A 20,897-nucleotide genomic window follows, 5' to 3' on the forward strand; every position below is an offset into this window, starting at 1 on the left:
CATCCTTTTTAAGTCAGATGGAAATGTTACTGCACGATTAAAGAGACATCACACTCGTCTAATAAAATACCCATGATTTTAAATATATCAAATATATTTCAAATATATATAGGCTACATAAATCATTTTACACACAAATGTGCACTGGGTGTAGTCAAATAAGGGGTTTGTGCTTTGGCTTTAGGTCGGTGTAATCCCTCATTCGTCCAGGCGTGTTCCATAGTAGAAAAAGCTTCAGTTGTAGTTATCTGGACTCAGTTTGAAAAAATAGACGTTTCGACTCTCATCCAAGAGTCATTGTCAATAAAAGAATTTAGATCGAGAACTCCGATATTAATACTGTTCTGTGGTAAGACCCGCCCATTGGGAGGAGCCTTCCTGAAGTAGAAAGAGTTGTTTGTTTCAACAGAAACTCCCCCCTTGTATCTACCGAGCTAGCCTATTCAGAATTTTTAATGGCCTATCTTTGTGAGACCCTGGCTCAACCACCCTGAGTACCTGATTAGCATCTAAATGTCCTGGTCCTGGTCCTCTACCTTTCCAGGGGGTCAGTATTCCATTATAGATACCAGGAAGATTGAATCTTAGCCCTCCATTTCTGTTTAAAGAAGGTCTTTCTTTTTTAACAAAAATAGCTTCCTTGACTCCTCTTTCAAACCATCTTTTCTCCTGCTTAAAACCTTCACCTCACCGTCTTCAAACGAGTGATTAGAGGCTTCAAGATGGAGATGCACGGCGCTCTGTGGTCCTGAACTTGTATTTCTTCTGTGCTGATAAAGCCTCTTGTGTAGAGGCTGGCTTTGGCTTTAGGTTTTCAATATAAGTGTATTCCTTTTCCTTTTCACCCAATAGTCCAAAGAACAAATCCAAAAACACTTTAGCTCCTCAAAAAGGTGCTTAACCACAATCTTGTTAAGCATTTCAGACTAAATGCATTTTGCTTTGCTTATACTTTCCGTTAAATTCAAAATTCTCAAATACATTTATGTTTGTTGTGTTGAGTACATTCTAAATACATACACGCAGTCTACAAAACATTATCTTCACAATCAGACCTATGCTATGTAGATTGAATTACATCCTCACACATGTAACCCTCGCTGATCAAGTCAAATTGCAGATTAAGATTCGGCCTCACTTTGGCAGCTGCGGTGTTGGCCGTTATTCGCTTGGCCCTTGCGCCATCTAGCGGCGACTCCTCTCCCCGTCACTCCGGATGGAGAGAGCGCCGAGTTCGGGGAAATTGAGGGGGGGGGGGGAAGAGACTTGCCCCAGCAGTGCGCTTTGTCTCCGGGGGTCTGCGGTCGATGCCTCGTCCCACCATATGTCTGATCGCAGCTGCCAATCAACAGGTCAACGCGACCCCCGGGAGCGCGCGCTGGTAGGCAGAGATCAAACACGGGACCTCGGGGATGACAGATGCAGATGGAAAAAAAGAGGCAATAAAACATTGCTTCAAAGATGGCAATGGTGCACAGGGAGGCAAATTATTGTTAACAGTAATCTGCAGAATAGCGCCTCGCATTCTGATCGATTGACTATTATAGAGGCTTTGAAGCCGAGGTAACGCCGGCCCATTGTTCATGGAGGGACACAGGCAGCAAATGACAGCTGCTTTTGGGTCCAACTATAGCGCTTCCTAAACACTGCTTAGTTCTATGCAATCAGGATTTCAAATAACAAGTGCAATTTGAAGCCCGCAGTCTTCAGGCCTATTAGACAGACAGTTGGGCGCGTCATGGGGAAAAACACCCGTCAACTGCGTAAAATAGGCCCATTCAGCCAACAGGTTATCATATTGAATTCAGCTTTATGTAGGCCTATATACGTTTTGGAAATTATTATTTAATTCAACATTCCTCAGTATTTATTTGAGTTTATTTTTCAAAATAATCACTTGTGTTTCTGTTGCCAATACAGAACAAAGACTGCTTCACTAGTTAGAAGAAGAAAACATAACATTGGCCACATGATAACTGTTTTTCATATTACACATAACCTTTATTTACTCATAACCTTTGTTTACTGCAATTGTGGATTTTTTAATCAAACTTGAGTGTAGTTTCACCTAAACATGCATAAGATCAAACAATTGGCTTCAATGACAATGTGGTATTTAGAAAGGTAAGTACCAAGTAAAGTTTGTTTGGAACTATATTGAGTGTTGTCTATCGCTTCTAGCCAAATATGAAATTAGAATGAACTTTATAGAACTGCAGAAAATTAGTGGCATTAAATCATGACCATAATGTTTAATGGTCATCTCAGTCGGGTTGAGCTTCTTAGCTCACTCTCTGCTAATCACCAACAAATCTTTGTGCCTTAATCTACGGCCCCCTGCATCTTGCCGCACATCGCATCAGATTAACATAATGACATGCACTTATCTACATACACATGCCCACATCTATCTTTTTGACAATGCAAAGTTGACTTTCTGCATTAGTTATTGTAAATGCAGCAAAATGTTAAATAGAGTCATTGAAAACTTCTTACTTAAATTACTAAATGGCAGCTAATTGCTTTGCAGGCAGTGCCAAATTAAGGTCATGTGTGGGTGTGTGTGAGCAAACATATGCAACCAAATTAAAGCCTTAAAGCTGGTGAATTGAAGAGGATTTGATGCTGGGAGTAATTCATGGGAATTAAGCAAATTAGCTCCCCAATTAGCTGTAGACATTGAAGATTTAGGGAACAAAAATTAATTAGATGGATTTGTCATTGTTTCAATCAACAGAGACGAGAGCTTTACCATTGTAAATGAGTTACGTTTTACCCATCTGACTCATTATTTGTCTATTTACTATCTCATTTCCTGTCAAACAGAGACTTATTCAAATATTCAATAATTTGTGAATAAAAAGCCCACATTGAGCCAAGACAAACAAACTTCAAAAAAGTCAATGTCTGACCTAATCCTCTTTGCTGGAGCACTGTGGATGTAAATGCCAACCTTTGCAAGTCAGAGAGGAATTTCACTATTGACGTGAGATTGGTCAAGGTATAGGCACTTCATTTTTTGCTTATTTGTATGGTAATATTTTCTGACCAAAGACAATAACCTTTTTTTTATTGTTTCTACATTTTGTGTCAAGCTGAGAATACACATACACATGACTAACTGCCTGTTTGCTACTTTACATTTCCATGATATACATTTGTTTTTCCACCAAGGGAGATTTGTCATCTCCATTTGCACCTTGCCCACATGCCTCACTTGTCGTTGTGGTTCTCATTGGCTATGTTTTCATGCACACCAATTTTGAAATTCCTTCTGATTGTTCAAACCTGTGCAAGGGAAATCATGCAAAAAGGGCAAACTAATGTGGCAAAGACAAAAATGAAAACCATAACATGTTAAAGCAGAGTTATTTTAAAATGCATTGTCTTCTAAATAAAAAAGTCACTCTAAAATTCCACTAATTATTTGACACTTCTCATCAGATGTATTTTGTGCACATAAACACAATCAGCTCCAATGATCGTGTCATCTGATCATTCTAGTTATGTATTGACTGATGTAAATGTAACCAGTGACCACAGATCATTCTAAATGTGTTACGAATGTGCTCATGTTCTTTGCAGCTACTGTTGATGAACACGTACCAAACTGTTCACGCACAACCATTACTCATTAACCCTGCAAACAGTTTAGATCACCTGCTTATGTTATTCATCGTGCATGTATAAATATTGAAACTCTTGTGTGCCTGTTAAATGACCGGCCATTCCTCAGTGACCCCTTTCCTTTCCTCCTTCATCCCCTGGCCTCCCATGGTGCCCCTCTTTCTGGAGCAGCGGCCGTGGATTACGCTGTGTGATAAGCTTCCAACTGCTCAGATTATCTCACCACATATCCTACGAGTTGGATTTGATAAAAGCTTTACTTAGAAGATTGTTTCTTATCCAAACCAATTAACAATAGAGTGGTTTTTGACCATAGAGGCTCACTTTTAGCACTCACCTATAAGAGTCACGAACAACAAATGAGGAAGCTTAAATGCGTAATGATTTAATGACATGGAAACTAAAGTTACATTTGGTACATCATTGAAAAAGTGCTTAAGCTTTATTAAGATCCCAACGTTTCATTAAATTACTGAAGACAATTCACCGCACACCATAAATTACAAACTGTATTGTACCGTGAAGTTAATTTAATATTGTCCTAGTGTCTTTGCAATCACCTAATTATAAAATCGTTACCAAATGAGACACAGTAGAACAGCCTTTTATATCTGTTTAAAAGAAATCATTAAAAAAAGGAAAGACATTTATGACGTAGAAGTGTGGACAAGTGGGTACATCCCAACTTGTGGCTGCAAATAGGGCCAGGGCCAATAAAGTCTTGTGGGCAGGCCGGTCAGAGTGGGACTTTGTGGGCAGCACCAACAGGCTGGTCGGCGGGGCCCATACAGAGCCGGATGGAAGGGGTTAGGCATGTGTCCCGCCAGCCTCCGCACCCTTCGCCTGGCCCGTCTGCAGTGGTAGTCTCCCTTAGAGAAGTCGTGGTAGTTGGACGGGTGGATCGCCCAGAAGTGACCTTTGCCATTGTCGCTACGACCAGCTTTGACGAAACAGTCGTTCAGGGACAAGTTGTGACGCACGCTGTTCCTCCAGTTTTTGTCCTGTGGAAAATTAGTACAAAAATGGTCAGAACTACAAACGTGTACCTTTGGATAACTGTGAACAAAGATATATTTACGGTATGTGAAAGTATGATGTCTAGTGCCCAAACATCAACTTAAACTTAAAAGACTTAAATGCAAACATCTTTTCTCTTTATGACAAAGAACAATCTGTATCAACAACAGAGACTCTGAGAAATTGTCAACAATAATTAAATTTAGGACAATAGATGCAGTCTCAAATCCGACACAGCACAATGCGCAGCACGTCACTCTATGATCACCGGTTGGCAGGACACCCTCGGTTACCTTTTTAGCGTGTCAAACCTGATGACGAGTAATCCACCAATCTGTTTTTGCACCTGAAGGAAGTGACAGTTTGCAACCCTATCAACCGGATTACCTCATTTGGCTGAATTTACCAACAAGATCATCCAATGTCCTTGTAAGAACCCATTGTATTACCAACAAACAAATAATCTGTGTATTTAACTGTAACTGTAAACAAGGAACTGGCTTCTACTTATAGTTTGACATTTGTCGGTGTTCTGCTATGAAATTTGGAGACCTACCTTGCTTTTGAAGTAGGGATAATGGTCCATGATCCACTGGTAGATGTCACAAAGAAGGAGTTTCTTATGTTCGGATGCCAGAATTGCCTTCGATATGAGTGCAATGTAGGATTGATTGGGTTTTTCTTCAGACTTCTCTTGTGAGTAACTTGAGGGAGTTGTGGTCTGCTCCTCCTCCTCCTCTTCATCTTCTGTGACGCTTCTTTTTATGGTCCCAAGATCGGAAGCTTGAATTGTCTCTTTCTGTTCACTTGTCCCCACCTCTTTGGGTTTGGGATTCTGGTGAGTTGAGAAGTTTTCTGGCGTTGCTCGGTCCACTGTTGGACATCGCGACGGTTCTGCTTTAGAACCTTTATTGAAGAGAAGATAGTCAATAGTGAAGCTCAGTCCAAGCCTTTCTCTGCTGCCGTCCGCTTTCATTTCCGGATCACAATTTTTAACTCTGACAGCAAGAAAAATTCGATCAGTTCTCAAAATGTATTCGCAATCCCTGTTTTATATTTCAAAGCATATTTGACGTTCTCGGACCCTCGATAGGCCGTGTTCTACGTCCAAATCAGTTGACAAGATCAGAGATAATGATGAGCCTCTCAAGTGTTGTTAACCTTGATGCGCTCAACACTGACACTATCTCAATGCGTGGAAATGACGTCAACTTACTGGTCTAAATGTGGCTACATGTCTACGAAGAGTAAAGCCTAAAACTTTACAGCTTGAAAACCTATCGCCGACCTCTATGTCAAAGTCAGCTCTTTGATCTCGCTGCACTTGAATCCTTTATATATGACTGTGGCGCTATCCCTCACAGAAGGTTGTCATGAAGGCACAGTGGTGGTCCAAGTAGGGGGTCTGAAATCAGGCGGATTATTTTTATTAACTTCAGCAAATCTTTGTAATTACGAGAGATTAAACACTCAAGATTTAAGAAGACATTGTGTTAAAAGAGTGGAGCGACCAAAGGCCTGATGCTACTCTGATCCTGTTGGCATTGTTTTATCCAACCAGGGCGCTGTCAAACTTTACCTTTAATTGGTCATGTTAATAGTCTATAGAGAAAGGTACACCATAAAATTTGCTTATTCGTTTGCAGTATAAATGCAATGTATATTTTATTGTTGGCTGGATAGAATTTATTTTCTCAATACATATTTTATGCTTGTTTTGTTTGTTTTGTTGTATTCATCTGACCTGGATCTTAAATGATTAACTTGCACATCGCACAATCACAAAATTAAAAAGTCTACTTAAATTGATCATGCCGTCCTAGTACCTTCTTGTCAAATTATTTAAATATTGTTTGGCATAATCTCTCTCACCGTCTCTTCTCTCTGCCCCTCAATTCTATCATAGGCAATTTGGGAAGGACAGAATGTGGCTTATACTGCCCTCTTCTGTTTGTGTCCTCTTATTAAAAACAACAACAGCTCACTCCTATTTCAAGCTATTTTAAAACACTGGGTTCAACTTAAAAATATTCAACATGATGAAAATATCTTGTTTTATAATCTTTAACCTCTGCCATACCAGATGGGTACTTTTCATATTTTTACCCTTCCAAATCTTGCATGTCAAAACAACCAAAAACATACTGTTGATGCTATTTTCGTGATTTTCAATTGTGCATTACTATTGCCCCCAGATAACCCAATGATCACCCCAAGAATTGATTTGGATAATTTTTGTTTAAAAAAAAGATGCAAGAAAATTACGCTCTTAAAAGCTGTTTTTGTCCCATATTGTATTAGCATGAACAGACTAGACAAATAGGCCTATGGTGGATCAAATAATACTAAAAACAACGTATATGAGAACGCATTACAAAAATAATATATGGGAATATGAGTCTCCCACAACAAGCGACGAGATTGGGCAAGTAAATAATAGTACTTAAAAAAAAAAAAAAAGAGTATTCTCTGCAGTTAGTTTGGTCTAGACCTGCGGCTGAATTGTGTTATCATGAGGGCAAATTAGCTCAGGAATATCAAAACAACAGATTATCACAATTTATTTAACAAAAATATTTTCAACAATTAAGGCCAGCCAACCACATTGATGTTTTTATGTTTCTTTATTTGTTTGTTAAACTAGGGAACTATAGCTATTGGCCCATTGGAAAAGTTCACTGCGCTTATGTTCCCACAAAGAAGATTTCAAAAAAAGTAATGTTGTTTAAACTTTCCTTTGCCCAGGTATTGCCTGCTTAAAAACTTGAGTGAACATTCTAACTTTAGTGGACAGGTCTATAACATTGGCAGGCCTAATCCTGCTACTCCTGCTGAAGGCTAAAACTCTGCCTTTGTTATTGCATATTAAGATATTTGATATCTTCAATTGTTATGGGTCTTTTCTTCAGTAGCCTACATTAGAGAATAGATGGAAAAGCTGAACTGGATTACCACAGCGTCTGTGATTACTCCTATTTAAATTGGCCATTTTATTTAATCTTTTATGGAATTTGCATCAAGCAAGTTTGGTGATTTCGCCATTGTTGTTTCACACTAACTTATTAAATTAATGGCAACATTGTTGTTTACTTAAATAGGCTACACATTAATTTTTAGACACAATCTAGAGACAAAGCCCACGCTCCTCATCCTTTGGCTCTACACAAAATGTGAACTGGAGAAAAGCGCACGGATGGGATCTCCGAGGACCATGCGATCCCGTCCACTTGGATCTCAATGTTCCGCTTGTATGTTCAAATGAAGCGATATTTAAAGTGACCTTTCAACAAACCCTCAGATTATCAAAGGAAATCACAATGGATTCTGAAACATGCTGACGTGTAGTTTAATTGATAAAGGCTGAGGCCTAATTTGGTTTTTAGACCTGACTCAGAGTGTTTTTAAAAAGTTACACTGTAACTTTAAATGGTCATGACACCGCCCATTTTCTGTGCATCGCTTCGGGCGCCGTGGAAAGCTGTGCTGTGATTGGTCAGAGAGAATTGTCCATCAATCCTCTCCTGCGCGCTCATTGGTGAAAGACTAGACCTGCGCCCGGCTCTCGCGGTACTGATGCACGAAGATGGCGGCCGAACTGGTGGAAGCGATGGCAAGTACAGCTCTGCTTGCCTTGATTTGACGAGACAGGGGCCATTCTCAAACGTTTTGACGTTATGATGTGGTAGAGAAAGAAGGAGATTCACTTTAATGTTTACAATAAGAGTCCACTTTCACTGGCGTATCGTGAAGCCGAAACAAATTAGCTCGTGTGGCTAACATTAGCTTTCTGGAGAATGTTGCCTCGCAAAAGTGCGCTGGCTTCGATGGCTTTCCGGCGGCACGGGGGCAGCACAACAAAATACTGAAAGTTTATATAAACATGCTTATTTTCATTACTGGTACTCCCTGTCATTTACCAATGTTATAGGGCTTATTGTATGTAGTCCAATGTGGTGACAATGGGTGCACCTGTCAAAATGCACACTAGATTTGATTGAGGAGCCACTGTGATAACAATTGTTGTTAACTCAAATTAAATCCTCCAATCGAGCCGATGCAGATTGTGTTCTTTACTCTTCAGTCAGATGTTGAGATAAACGCATATACTTTGTCACACATTGTAACAAAGTAGTGTTTTGTCAACATACAGGTTCTCAATGAAAATGTGGTTTTGATTAAATCTACAGCATAGGCCATGTAAAAGAGAGCCAAATAATCATTTCAATGTATTATTCTGTCTGCTAATTCTATATAAGGGCTGTAACGCTTACACTGTCGAGGGCTACCTTTTAAACTCAAATGTTATTCTTTCTTTTAGAACATGGTGAAGAGTTTTCGGGTCTCAGACCTGCAAACGCTGCTCTCCTCGATGGGGCGCAGTAAAAGTGGTCTGAAGCAGGACCTGGTCGGGCGTGCACTCAAGTTGGTGCAGACTGAATACAGTCCAGAGCTTCTCAAGAACGTGAGGCAGCTGTATGAGTCACGGTTCCCAAAGTCGTCTGGGTGGCTGGCAGCGCGGCGTCCCGAGGGTGTCCCAGTTACCTACTCGACTCTCAATTCCAACAGCAATCTCACCTCTCAGGGTGCAGACTACCTCAATGGCATCTCCAAACCATTGCCTACACCTGCAGCAGAAGTCAAGCTTGTGCCACTGCCCTTTTATCACTCTTTGGACACATTACTACCACCAACAGAGCTTAGTGAGTGTAAACAATCTACATTGTCAGTTACACTTTTGGTAAATAATTGACATAATTTGTTGATTACTGTTTAATTTGTTGTAATAGTTGCCCATAATAACGAAAAGCTGCAGGACAGTCCACACATATTTGAGTTAACGCCCAAACAAGCTGACCAGATTAGAAATGCCAGGTAAGAAAGCGATGCACATGAATGCTTTCTTTTTGTGAGTAACGTGAGTAATAGAATTTGTTTTTTCTTCCTCAGTGAAATTCGTCCAGGAATTGGATCAATACAAGTTGTTCTAAGGTAATTAATTTGAGTAATTTCAGGAATAAATAATGACTCAATCATTCTTGTTGAGGACAAATGACCTGAATAGGTAGTTTTAAATTCTTTTATGTGCACACTGAATGACATTGTGCTCATGTTTTTTCTCGTCCGTTACAGAATCTGCTACACAGACTCCATTGGTGTTCAAGAGGACCAGTATCCCCCTAACATTGCGGTCAAAGTGAATCAGTCCTACTGTCACGTGCCGGTAAGACTTTTTAATTTGCAAGGTTAACAAAAGTTGCTTACCTCAGGGTTGTTATGTATTTTCTAGAACAATTTATTGTAGTTTGCAGTCAAATAATGGAAAATAATCTCTTACCATGATTTTCTATGTATTCATTATTTTATTACAGGGTTATTATCCCTCAAATAAACCTGGAGTTGAGCCCCGTCGGCCCTGTCGTCCTGTAAATATCACTCCCTGGTTGCACCTCTCCAATGTTCCCAACAGAATCACCGTCACCTGGGGAAACTTTGGCAAGGTCAGAGTTTAATGCGGAGTCCCAGTAATCCTCAGCTTTGTGCCATCGGGGCGACTGGACATGCGGACAAGTCGGTTGTCTGTTGATGCTCAGCTAATCTTTGTGCCGTTTTTCTACTGTGAACTAAAAGTATATGCTACATTTAAAAAGGTTATGGCACAAACACAGCAAACCTGTCTTTTCGTTTCCTTGTCATGTGTTTGTTTATGCAGGTGTGCGACAAACAAATACTAGAAACGACCTGAAATGTGTTTGTAAAAGCTCGTTGGGTTTGACCCCATTCAACAGGACTTATGACACATTCTGAAGTTGCACAATTCTCTGGTCCCTTAATGAAATATTAAATTATTCTGAATTGTCCATTTCCACTATAGGCCAGTTATGTTGATCAGGCCAAGACAAGGAGATTCTATTGTCAAAAGGGAAACAAAGTATAGAAACGTTTCTGTAGAGACAATGTGAACCCTTGTTCTGCTTTAATCGCCAATTTATTTCGAGTTGTCACTGTACAATCGGTCCCATCTGTATGAACTCGACTGCCCGGTTATCATCAGAACCATGCTGATGCCGACAACTAGTTTATTCACAGGACCTTTTTGAATCATCTGTTTTGCAGCGCTACTCTGTGGCTGTGTATCTGGTAAGAGTCTTCACTGCGGCAGACCTCTTCAACCAACTCAAACTCTGCTCTGTTGAAAGTGCCGAACGCTGCCGTGAACGCAGTAAGTACAACTGTTTATAAGAAGATGCTTTAACTGTAGGAAAATGTCTAATTCATTCATTTTCATCCCCAGTCCAAGATAAACTACGCTTTGACCCAGAAAGTGAAATTGCCACCACGGGTCTTCGTGTTTCACTCATCTGCCCAGTAAGTTGTAATTTGTTAAACTTGACTGTTTTGGTTTTGTTCCTAATGTTGTAAACTAAACGTATATAATTTATTTTTTTTACAGTTGGTGAAAATGCGTCTTGGTGTGCCATGTCGAGTCCTGACCTGTGCCCATCTTCAGTGTTTTGATGCCGTCTTCTTCCTGCAGATGAATGAGAAAAAGCCCACCTGGACATGTCCAGTGTGTGACAAACCTGCTCCTTATGAGCTGCTTACTATTGATGGGTAAATGCCAATGTTACTTTTATTATTCATTGTATTAGTTTATATTTGTAAATGGACTAATGAAAATGTATGGGCAAATATTTAATTGGTTGAGCTCTGGAATTATTGTCACTTAGTCATGCTAGATCTGCAAGTAAGCAAGAATATCTGGAAAAAATATATACTGAAAAACATGTATAGTTTGTGAAATTTTGTGACTTATATTTTTTGTCAATTTCAGGCTCCTATCTGAGATTCTAAAAGAGACCAGTGAGGATATTGAGGAAATTGAGTATTTAACAGATGGCTCTTGGCGACCAATAAGGGATGAGAAGGAGAGGGATCGAGAACGAGAACGCAGCAACACACCGGAGTATCCTGTCGTTGATATATGTAGGTGGCAACTTTCTCTCACGTCTATCCTTTGCCACTGTTCTTTTATATTTATACTGTTCTGTGTGTAGGCATTCCTGAGGCGAACGGGCACTCCCCGGCCCACAGCAGCACGAGTCTGACGGGCAAGTCCAGCAGCGGCTCGGTGGGAGGGGCAGGTGTGGCAGGAGCAGCGGTCCCACCTGGAGGAGGTGCAGTGGTAGATCTAACTCTGGACTCCTCCTCAGAGGAGGAGGGGGGAGGGGCTGGAGGGGACAGTGAGGACACAGAGGACAGCGCTGACAGTCCAGCCCCAAAGAGGGGCCGCTATAACTACGACAAAGACCTGGTCACCGCATACTGACCTGCTCGTGTGTTCCCGCAAAGACTGACCCGCTTACAGATGGGGCGACGGGACAGGATCACAGTAATCCACTAGATGCAAATATGCCCTCCCTTTTGACACTTCATCAGAGTTTTTTGGGTAACTCTGATATCTTTCCAGACAGCAAATCATGCACTGTATGGTGTGAGTAGGATACTTCTTTGTACTGTACACCACTCATCTCTCATGATTTCAGCGTTCCCTTACAGTGAATACGTGTAACGTCCTGCTAAGGAGACTGAATGGATCAAGCGCCCTCCTCCCCAGACTCCTCCATCTTGACCACATCACTCCCTGTATTTGGATGAACAGGTTAATTTAGCAGTGGGCTTGGTTTTATTGTCCCATTCGTGTTGGACAGGCATGTTAAAGGGTCATCTCAGCTGTGTGTGGTTGAAGAGCATATTTAAAACCATAGGGCAAAATGTTTAAAGATGCAAATTTTAATAATTTTCTGTTTTCTTCAGGAAATTTGTTAATAGCTTGAAAGAGATTTTCAGGAACCTGTATGGACTGGGAGGACAAATGCTTTCCACTTTTATTTTGTCCTTTTCAGAAGAAAACCTACCTCAGTCATAAGAAAATTAATTAGACTGGCCAGGGAAAGGCTATTCTGTGATCGGAACAATTGTTGAGTCTCTTTCAATTTTACACTGGACATTTATTTTATAATTTGTTTATTTGATGGTTTTAATGCAGCTTGGTGACCTCAAGTCAGAGCTTACATCAAATGTTTGAGTTTGGCATAATCTGAGTGCATGCAACTTAAAGATGACTGTATGGCAGCCGTGCTACAGCAGTGTATTTTAGGAACTGGCTAAAGTGGTTCAACTCAGTGGTTGTAGTCTTGGTGCCTTTTTGTTTCTTTGTAGCGACGAGAGTTTTTGTTTTGAAGCTGGCTGTGCTAGTGAACAGATTTAAACCCCAGTTTTACAGAAATTGATGATAATAATGGCTTGCTTTTGGCTTAAAATCTCCTCGCCTGTATTCAGTTGAGTTTCTATAATGGTTGTTTAGGTTAAGTCTGGTGCAACAGAAGCTAGTTCAGTGTCAGGGAGCCGTAAACTTGTTTCTGTTTTGGGTATTGCAGGTCTAGGCTGTGTATGTCGTATGTGTTCCATGGCGGCTCAAAGCACTATGCTTTATTTCACTGTGTTGGTTTCAGCAAGTCTGATACTATAGAAGTTATTGAAGATTCGATACATACAACCGCAGTCTGTCTTAAGTCCTTATTGGGCATCCGGTTGTCCCGTCTTGAGATGAGTGGAGGCCCCTGTACAAGTACAAACTGTTAATTCTCTGCTATAGTCTGGGGTACGTGCAGAATATTTACTACTAGGACTCCTTCACACGAGGACTAGTACTTTCAGTAGGTCATGCAGTGCCAGGAGTAATGTCTGGGTGTGCTGCTCTCTGAATCTGTCAGTTTTGATTGGACTTTTGTTGAGCTCTTTGCACTTCTGCCTGTTGTTTGTCCCAATTTTCCTCTTCTTTTCATCCTTTTGCATGTTTTAAAAATGTGAAGGTCAAAGTATATCCTAGTTTCCTTCCATCACAAACCGTTTGGACATCACTACGTTTGCTTAGCATCATACAGGCTTGATGATTGAAAAAGTAGCCCATGTGAAATCTGGTATTCCATTTTTGCTCTACACTTTAAAAAAAATTAAATCAATATAGATGAAATATATTCAGTACACTACAGAGCTTTGATTGATGGCACTTTGCCTCTTATACATCACTCCACCCGAAGTAACTGCTCTACATGAATTGCTTAGGAATACATAGGAATTGAAAAGAAAATACACTTCCCCTTTGTGGGATATTTGTATCTGTAAGTAGCTGTAAAAAAACAGCACAAACAGTTTGTGTCCCAAGTTGTAGGTGGTCATTATATGTACTTAAAATGATAGTTTTTGGTTAATGAAAGGCTGCTTCTGTGGAGTTGAGCTTTGCCATACTGCATTCTTTGGTTACAAACGCTGAATCTGATATTTTCGGGGGACATATTTAATATTGCATACAGTAGCATGGACAGAGGCTTATAATCATCATGTAAATGTTTTGTTTGTGTTTTTATATGTTCATATTAAGACAATAAAATTTAAATGATATTTTATAAAGTCTTGAATTGCCTCTAGTTGTTCCTCTAAACAAATGGACAGTAAAACTTCATGAGGACACCAGCACACAGCCAATGCCACAAGAGAAATGGAAGGACTGGTAGATTAGATTATTGCCTAAATCCATCTCGCATCTGGGGAGACTTCAATGACGGTCAAGGGTGACGTGTAAAATTTTAAATGATCGTTATCTAACAGCTGTTATTCATGTGTGAAATAATTAAAAGTGTTCTTAACTTGTCTAATATGGTTTTATTTTCTTATCTATTACATTGGTTTTGTTTGTCATGTTTACATTATTACATAAGCATGTAGTGATTTTTGATTTTTATCTGATATAACCTGGCAATGGAATTAAATACATTAAACATTTTATATTACACAAGATGACGTAAGATAATTACCTTGTTTTGGCTGCAAAAGTTGAATAAGATGTAGGTGAAGTAATATATGCAATAGAAAAACAACTTTTAATGTGGCAGCCCTATTAGTGATACACTTTTAGGAACTTTTATTTTTTCTGAATATATGTAACAGGCTTTTTGTAGTGATATTTTTGTTGTATTAAACACTTCAACCGTAGCTTCCCTGCAGTACTGCAATGCTGCCACATAGTGGCAGTAATATCTCTTCCATGGTATTTAGCTGTACTTGAAATAAGGTTCAAGTGGAGAATCTTAAACATTGTTTTAAAAAAAAAATCACTAAAGGTTAATTCAGTCTATACTTCTATACTGTATTTTGAATTGAACCAGACCTAATCCTGCTCTCGCGGTGTTTGCATGAAAACTAAAGCTAAACTTAAAGCTTATATGTGCTGTCATTTCTGATGCTGCTTCCTGTATGAGCTGCTCAGCCCCACCACAGCCCACACCCGGACTCACACGGACCCAGGGCTGCGGGGCTTCGCTCGTTTCTTCAGGGAAATCAGAGCATTTATCTGTCCGGGACAGAAGACTGCTGTCCAGTCTAATCTGGAGAGACAAAGGACCATAAGCGGGAGAAGACACAGTGAGACTGTTTAGACTGGGGCTAGCTTGTGTATGCTAAAGCGGCTAATGACTTGTAGCAGGTAGATTGGCTCAAAGAACACGTTACAAGAAATGTGCTCTTTACTGTTGTTGTAGGTTAACCGCGAAATAGTTGAGCTTCTACCGGGCACCACGGCATGGTCTAAATTCAGAAAGCGTGCACTGACATGCTCCTGGAAGTGTACTTTTTTTGCTAACGTGCGCTAGCAAGTTACTAGCAGAAGAACGATTCCTGTTGCTTTTTCAGATTTGTATCAAGGGCACGATCACGTAACCTGCTGCCTTGTGCCGTGTATTTATGTTAGAAGTGTTGTCTGTGAAAGTCCTTGAACACATCTGAATATGGCCCCTAAAAGAAGACCCGTTCCCCTAAACATAACGCCCATTGGGGAGGGACAGACCACTTCTATCACCTGTGATGCTGCATCTGAGTGAGTCCTCTTCACTACAGGGATCAATGATGTGCATGTTGTTGAATGCAAGAAAAACAAAATTAACATATTTTCTGTAATTTGCACAAAAAGATGACTGGTGTCTTTCCCTTGCAGAGCAAACCTCGAGGCCTTACAAAAGAAACTGGGTGAGTTGGACTTGGATGAACAACAGAAAAAGCGCCTGGAGGCCTTTCTAACCCAGAAAGCCCAGGTTGGCGAGCTGAAAGATGAGGATTTTGACCCTATATGTGAGCTGGGCGCTGGGAATGGAGGAGTGGTCAACAAAGTCCGCCACAAACCCTCAAGTCTCGTCATGGCTAGAAAGGTGAATATTAACACAGTTTTATGACATTGTTAATGGGCTCATTCATGACTCTCAAGAGCTTTCCATTTCTCACTCATTAGCTTATTCAGAGGAGCTGTATTTGAATTGATGCGCTGTATTGTCCTGCGTTTGAGACTTGGGGGAACCTAATTTTCACACAGCAATAGTAGGTTTTAACGTCTGGAACTGGTTCTTAGCTCTCACAAACCCTTAGCCACATCGTTAATATCCTCAAGCATTGGTTTTCAGGCACAGGCCCAGGGTTAGAACTTAGAACAGGTTTATTCAGATGACAAAGTAGAACTCGTGCAGGCTGCCCCCAAGCACAGCCAATCAGAGCGCTGCTTTTGGCTCTCGCTTCAGAAATGTTGTCTTCACCTACCCCCCATCTGCACCCACAGCCGTATTGTAAAAATTCAGACTTCAGGTCATACACGTTTAAGGTTCAAAAAGTCACATCTATTAACCTAAAAAAATGCATGTAAATGTAAGTCTACTGCTTACTTTGGGGAAACATGGCTGTGACAGAACAGGAAGTTTCTATTTAATTGTTTCTATACTTTTTTTCATTAAAAATACAGAAAACGACGCACTAAACGTTTAAAGAACAAAATCACGACACATTTTCGTTTCTATTATTAAGCCGTTTTAATCAATTCACTTCTGTTTGTTTTTTAAATGCCCAAAATCCCAACAGGACTTCTAAAGGTCGACAGTGAAATCAGATTAAACAAAATGTAAAATATTTATCTGTATATACGCTCATATTGAACCAAGAGAATTTGGATATATTTCATGAATTTTTTTATCTGGATCAAAGTCATTGTTGTGTGTTTTCAGCTCATTCATCTGGAAATCAAGCCTGCCATCAGGAACCAGATCATCCGAGAGCTTCAGGTGCTGCACGAGTGCAACTCTCCCTACATCGTGGGCTTCTACGGGGCCTTTTACAGCGATGGGGAGATCAGCATCTGTATGGAGCATATGGTAATGACAAAGACTGTGGACATTGACTATTTTTTTCACATAATGGCATTAATTTGATGATTCGGCCCTTCCAGGATGGAGGATCCTTGGACCAGGTCCTAAAGGAAGCTAGGCGAATCCCAGAGGATATTCTAGGAAAAGTTAGCATAGCTGTAAGCAAAAAAACACATTTAACCGTAAAACGTTGATGAGATAATATTAAGATTACTGTACTATGTATGTATTTTAACAGGTATTAAGAGGATTGGCCTACCTGCGTGAGAAACACCAAATCATGCACAGAGGTGAGGTCACATGGTTGTCTTCATTGTACAGCTGTTTGGTCCATTTTATTTTTTGGGGGAAAGCGTATGAACTTGGCACATTTAATATTAATTCTCCCAATTCTGCCTCTTTTTATACCTATTTTTGTCCTTGGTGGGAGTGTTGTTTCAAACCATGTGACTTTCTCATTGCACAATGTTCTACAGAGAAAGACCGTAGCCCCTCAGTCAGACAAATGGTACAGCTGGTTCTTGACAGTCTCCAGTCAGTTCCAGTTATGATTAAATTGTATTCATCTTGTTGATGCACACCATTATCGTTTGAACAACTAGGAAGTAATTGGCAGTAAAACATGGACTATGTGACACTCGAGTGTATTGTTAATGTAATAGTAAATTAGCTTTTGTTTTCATGTCGCTGCCATAGACGTGAAGCCCTCCAACATCCTGGTGAACTCGCGTGGTGAGATCAAGCTCTGTGACTTCGGTGTAAGCGGCCAGCTCATAGATTCCATGGCCAACTCCTTTGTCGGGACCCGTTCGTACATGTCGGTGAGTCAGCTCTACCCTCCTGTGCCCCCACCCCCTTTGCCCTGGCCCTATCCCCAATTTCTGTTTTTACATGGCTCTTGTTTACTGGCCCCGCCCTAAGCTGTCCCCTCCTTCAGTCCCCTGCCAGCACCTGCACATTGTGCCCAGAAAAGAGCCCTTTAGCAAACATAATGACAACTGTGTCTACTCTCTTTCTGCATTCCCTCTGAAACGCAGTTGGAGCTACACTGGTTTCTCCTTTTTACTCCTCTAACACGCTGACAATGTAGGAACGCATTAGTCTTTTTTTTGTTTTGCCCGTCCCCCATTTAACAAGCCCTCCTCCTGTCTGGCTTCTTGGCACCATTTGCACATTTGACGCAGTTTTCCTGTGCATGTTTTGTCAACAGCCGGAGAGACTGCAGGGTACTCACTACTCTGTTCAGTCTGACGTGTGGAGCATGGGCCTGTCGCTGGTGGAGTTGGCCATCGGCCGTTACCCTATCCCCCCACCAGAAGCCAAAGAGCTAGAGGCCATCTTTGGGCGGGCTGTTCTGGACGGGGCAGAGGGAGAGATTCACACCAACCTGCAGAGGCCGAGACCACCGGGCAGGCCTGTCAGCGGTATGGAAAACCAGAGAAAGCATAACGATCATATTTTATTAAGTGCAACTGCAGCATTAGTGAATGGAGACATGTGTTACAATATACCCCTCTCAAACAGGACACGGGATGGATAGCAGACCGGCTATGGCCATATTTGAACTTCTGGATTACATTGTGAATGAGGTGTGTGCAAAATGAGCATCACATAAAGTAACAAAAGAGATCATTATACTTATCATTTATTACCTCCGCAGCCACCGCCAAAACTACCACATGGAGTGTTTACAAATGATTTCCAGGATTTTGTAACAAAGTGGTGAGCAAAGAAACAACCAAAACAAAACATGGCTTACCTCATATTTATTTCAGCAAGTGTGTAATGCTATTTGTACTTTTGTTTTCTTTGTCTTCAGTTTAATCAAAAACCCAGCTGAAAGGGCTGACCTGAAAATGCTTATGGTGAGTAATAAGCATGGATGCCACAAAACTCTGCACAGGTTGTTTTTAAAAATGTATTCTAATTGTATTCTCAGAGTCACACGTTCATCAAGCGGTCAGAAGTGGAGGAAGTGGATTTCGCTGGCTGGTTGTGTCGTACCATGTGCCTGAACCAGCCCAGCACTCCCACCCGAGGCACCGAGTGAACACACGACACTGCCCTAAACACACTTGCTTTCATCACACTCTTTTTTTTTTTTAATTCTAAATCTACTTTTGGGTTGATATTGGTTTGGTATCCCTTCTGTTTGTCACCGTCAGCGTCCATCCATCTGTCGTACTGTAAGACCACAGCTTCACCTGGCCAGTGTCGGAGGAGGCACTGCTCACTTGTCCACGTTGCTAAGGATGTAAAGCACTTAAGGGCTGTCGGTGTGTCCGCTGATTTGCATTCATTGACAAAGATCTTTTTGTAACGTTGAGTATTCTGTATTGATCTTTTCTATGGCAACCATTGATGACTTGTTATTTTAATAAATTACCTGCTTTAGAGAAATGTTTGGCTGAGAATGACAGCAAATTAACACAAATTGGAAATGAGTTTTATTGATTGAACTGCAAATGATCTACTTACCTGTCTTTATAGGTTTTAAAGCTCATGTTGACAATTCTCAAACCAAAGAGTGTATTTGTCTGACTGTGTAATTTGGCTTTAAATTCACATTTCTGAACCCTATCGGCGTACTATGAATGTTGTCATTGGAGTCTGCGATAATGCCTAATGCTTATTTGTTTTCCTTCACATGTATTTGATTTTCTGCCACGCACACACTGAATATGCTGGTGTATGTGGGCCTGGATGTCAACAGTGAGATTCAGTCAAGATCTTGCATGGATTATTACATTTGTATATGCGTTTTATGATTTTTCATGTGAGTGGAGATGGTCAAAACCAGAGTCTCTGTAATTTCAATGTCTTTTTGTTTTGTTTTTTTATTTTGTTGCGATGTTGTAATTTGTATTTCCTGTACAGCTACTTGTTGCTTTCCAAGATTTCTCTTGGGGTCTTACCTTGAAAGGTCTGCTTTTTGAAAGGGTTTGGGTCGACTACAGTTGACATTCTTGATAACTCAACATTAAGTCTATAAAGATAAGACATTTAAAGACTGGTTTTACCCTGGTCAGTGTTGGTTCATGGTGGTGTCATTTGCTCGCCTGCCTTCTTGCTAGAGCTCTTGTATTCTCTGTTTATGGCTGCCCTTTCTTACCCTAAATGTGCATTCGTTCTTAGCAAACATGGATGCAATGTCACTTGTATGTGTAAAAAATATACAACATGACATAACTTTTGCAGTCTTAATATACAATTTTGATTTATGTAAATGACAAGGGAGAAGAGTCATTTTATTATAATATAAAAATGTGTTAGATATGGTTATAATGTATAAAAATATTCAAATAAAACTTATTTGTGAACGTATTATAGTCTTATTTCCAGTTCCTGTGAAAGTGCGCGATACTCTGATAAAGCGCGTGAGCTGGTGGAAGATGGCGCTGCGCATGCGCCGCGTCAGTGGAAGTGTCATTAAAACATGCTCCACGCGTGTTTGTCTCTGGCATGGGTGGTCTGTGGTATGTCTTGTATTGTTACTTCATATTTAAGTATATTTGGGTATGAATTTAATCATTTTCTATAATAATAACTATACAAGCTTTAACTTTAGCTCTTTAGCTATGGTTAAAAATGTAATTCTTGCAAGCATTTAAAAGACTCAGGGTAATTTACCTGGAATATCCAGAAAGATATCTCTGTATTTGTATATACAGTAGATGTACACGTGTGTGTTCTAGATCCCTGGCAAGGAAAAGCAGACTCAGTTGATATGGTTGACCTACATGATGAATATATCTTGCCTCATCTTTGAATATAAAGCCAAAAATGATCTTTTATGCAGCCCATAATGTAAATGAAAACCCTAATCGTTATCAAATTTCTTAGGTTGTGAATATTTTATTTTTTTATTTTTACAATGATAACTATTCACTAAGTCACACCTGCCCCTAAAACATTAACTATTTTTCATTGCATTCGTGCTTTATTGTGGTGGCGTGACTGTGGGTAGGGGTGTGGGGGCCGAAAGTGTCAAGTGCACAAGCTGTAAATCCA

The 20,897-nt window shown here is 40.4% G+C and overlaps 3 protein-coding genes across 3 annotated transcripts; 2 read left to right on the top strand and 1 right to left on the bottom strand.

The window, feature by feature from the left end:
* Window positions 1–4,079: 4,079 nt before the first annotated feature.
* Window positions 4,080–5,620, bottom strand: foxq2 (forkhead box Q2). The gene is made up of 2 exons (XM_072439218.1): window positions 5,201–5,620; window positions 4,080–4,628 (listed from the first exon to the last, which is right to left on the bottom strand). Exons 1-2 carry the CDS (start codon window positions 5,618–5,620, stop codon window positions 4,275–4,277), a joined length of 774 nt encoding a protein of 257 aa, XP_072295319.1. The 3' UTR covers window positions 4,080–4,274.
* Window positions 5,621–8,136: 2,516 nt separating this feature from the next.
* Window positions 8,137–14,115, top strand: pias4a (protein inhibitor of activated STAT, 4a). Its single transcript, XM_072438146.1, has 11 exons — window positions 8,137–8,254; window positions 8,963–9,344; window positions 9,432–9,516; window positions 9,592–9,633; window positions 9,775–9,865; window positions 10,014–10,142; window positions 10,759–10,864; window positions 10,937–11,010; window positions 11,096–11,256; window positions 11,477–11,628; window positions 11,700–14,115. Exons 1-11 carry the CDS (start codon window positions 8,228–8,230, stop codon window positions 11,969–11,971), a joined length of 1,521 nt encoding a protein of 506 aa, XP_072294247.1. The 5' UTR covers window positions 8,137–8,227; the 3' UTR covers window positions 11,972–14,115.
* Window positions 14,116–14,962: 847 nt separating this feature from the next.
* On the top strand, window positions 14,963–20,210 carry map2k2a (mitogen-activated protein kinase kinase 2a). The gene is made up of 11 exons (XM_072438291.1): window positions 14,963–15,577; window positions 15,695–15,905; window positions 16,746–16,892; window positions 16,967–17,044; window positions 17,125–17,176; window positions 17,583–17,707; window positions 18,097–18,310; window positions 18,411–18,475; window positions 18,547–18,608; window positions 18,706–18,751; window positions 18,826–20,210. The coding sequence occupies exons 1-11, from the start codon at window positions 15,489–15,491 to the stop codon at window positions 18,934–18,936; spliced, it is 1,200 nt and encodes a 399-aa protein (XP_072294392.1). The 5' UTR covers window positions 14,963–15,488; the 3' UTR covers window positions 18,937–20,210.
* Window positions 20,211–20,897: the final 687 nt, after the last annotated feature.

Source organism: Eucyclogobius newberryi, unplaced genomic scaffold (assembly GCF_026437365.1).
Source record: "Eucyclogobius newberryi isolate DKJ021-1_F unplaced genomic scaffold, fEucNew1.0.hap1 SCAF_9, whole genome shotgun sequence".
Taxonomy (NCBI): domain Eukaryota; kingdom Metazoa; phylum Chordata; class Actinopteri; order Gobiiformes; family Gobiidae; genus Eucyclogobius; species Eucyclogobius newberryi.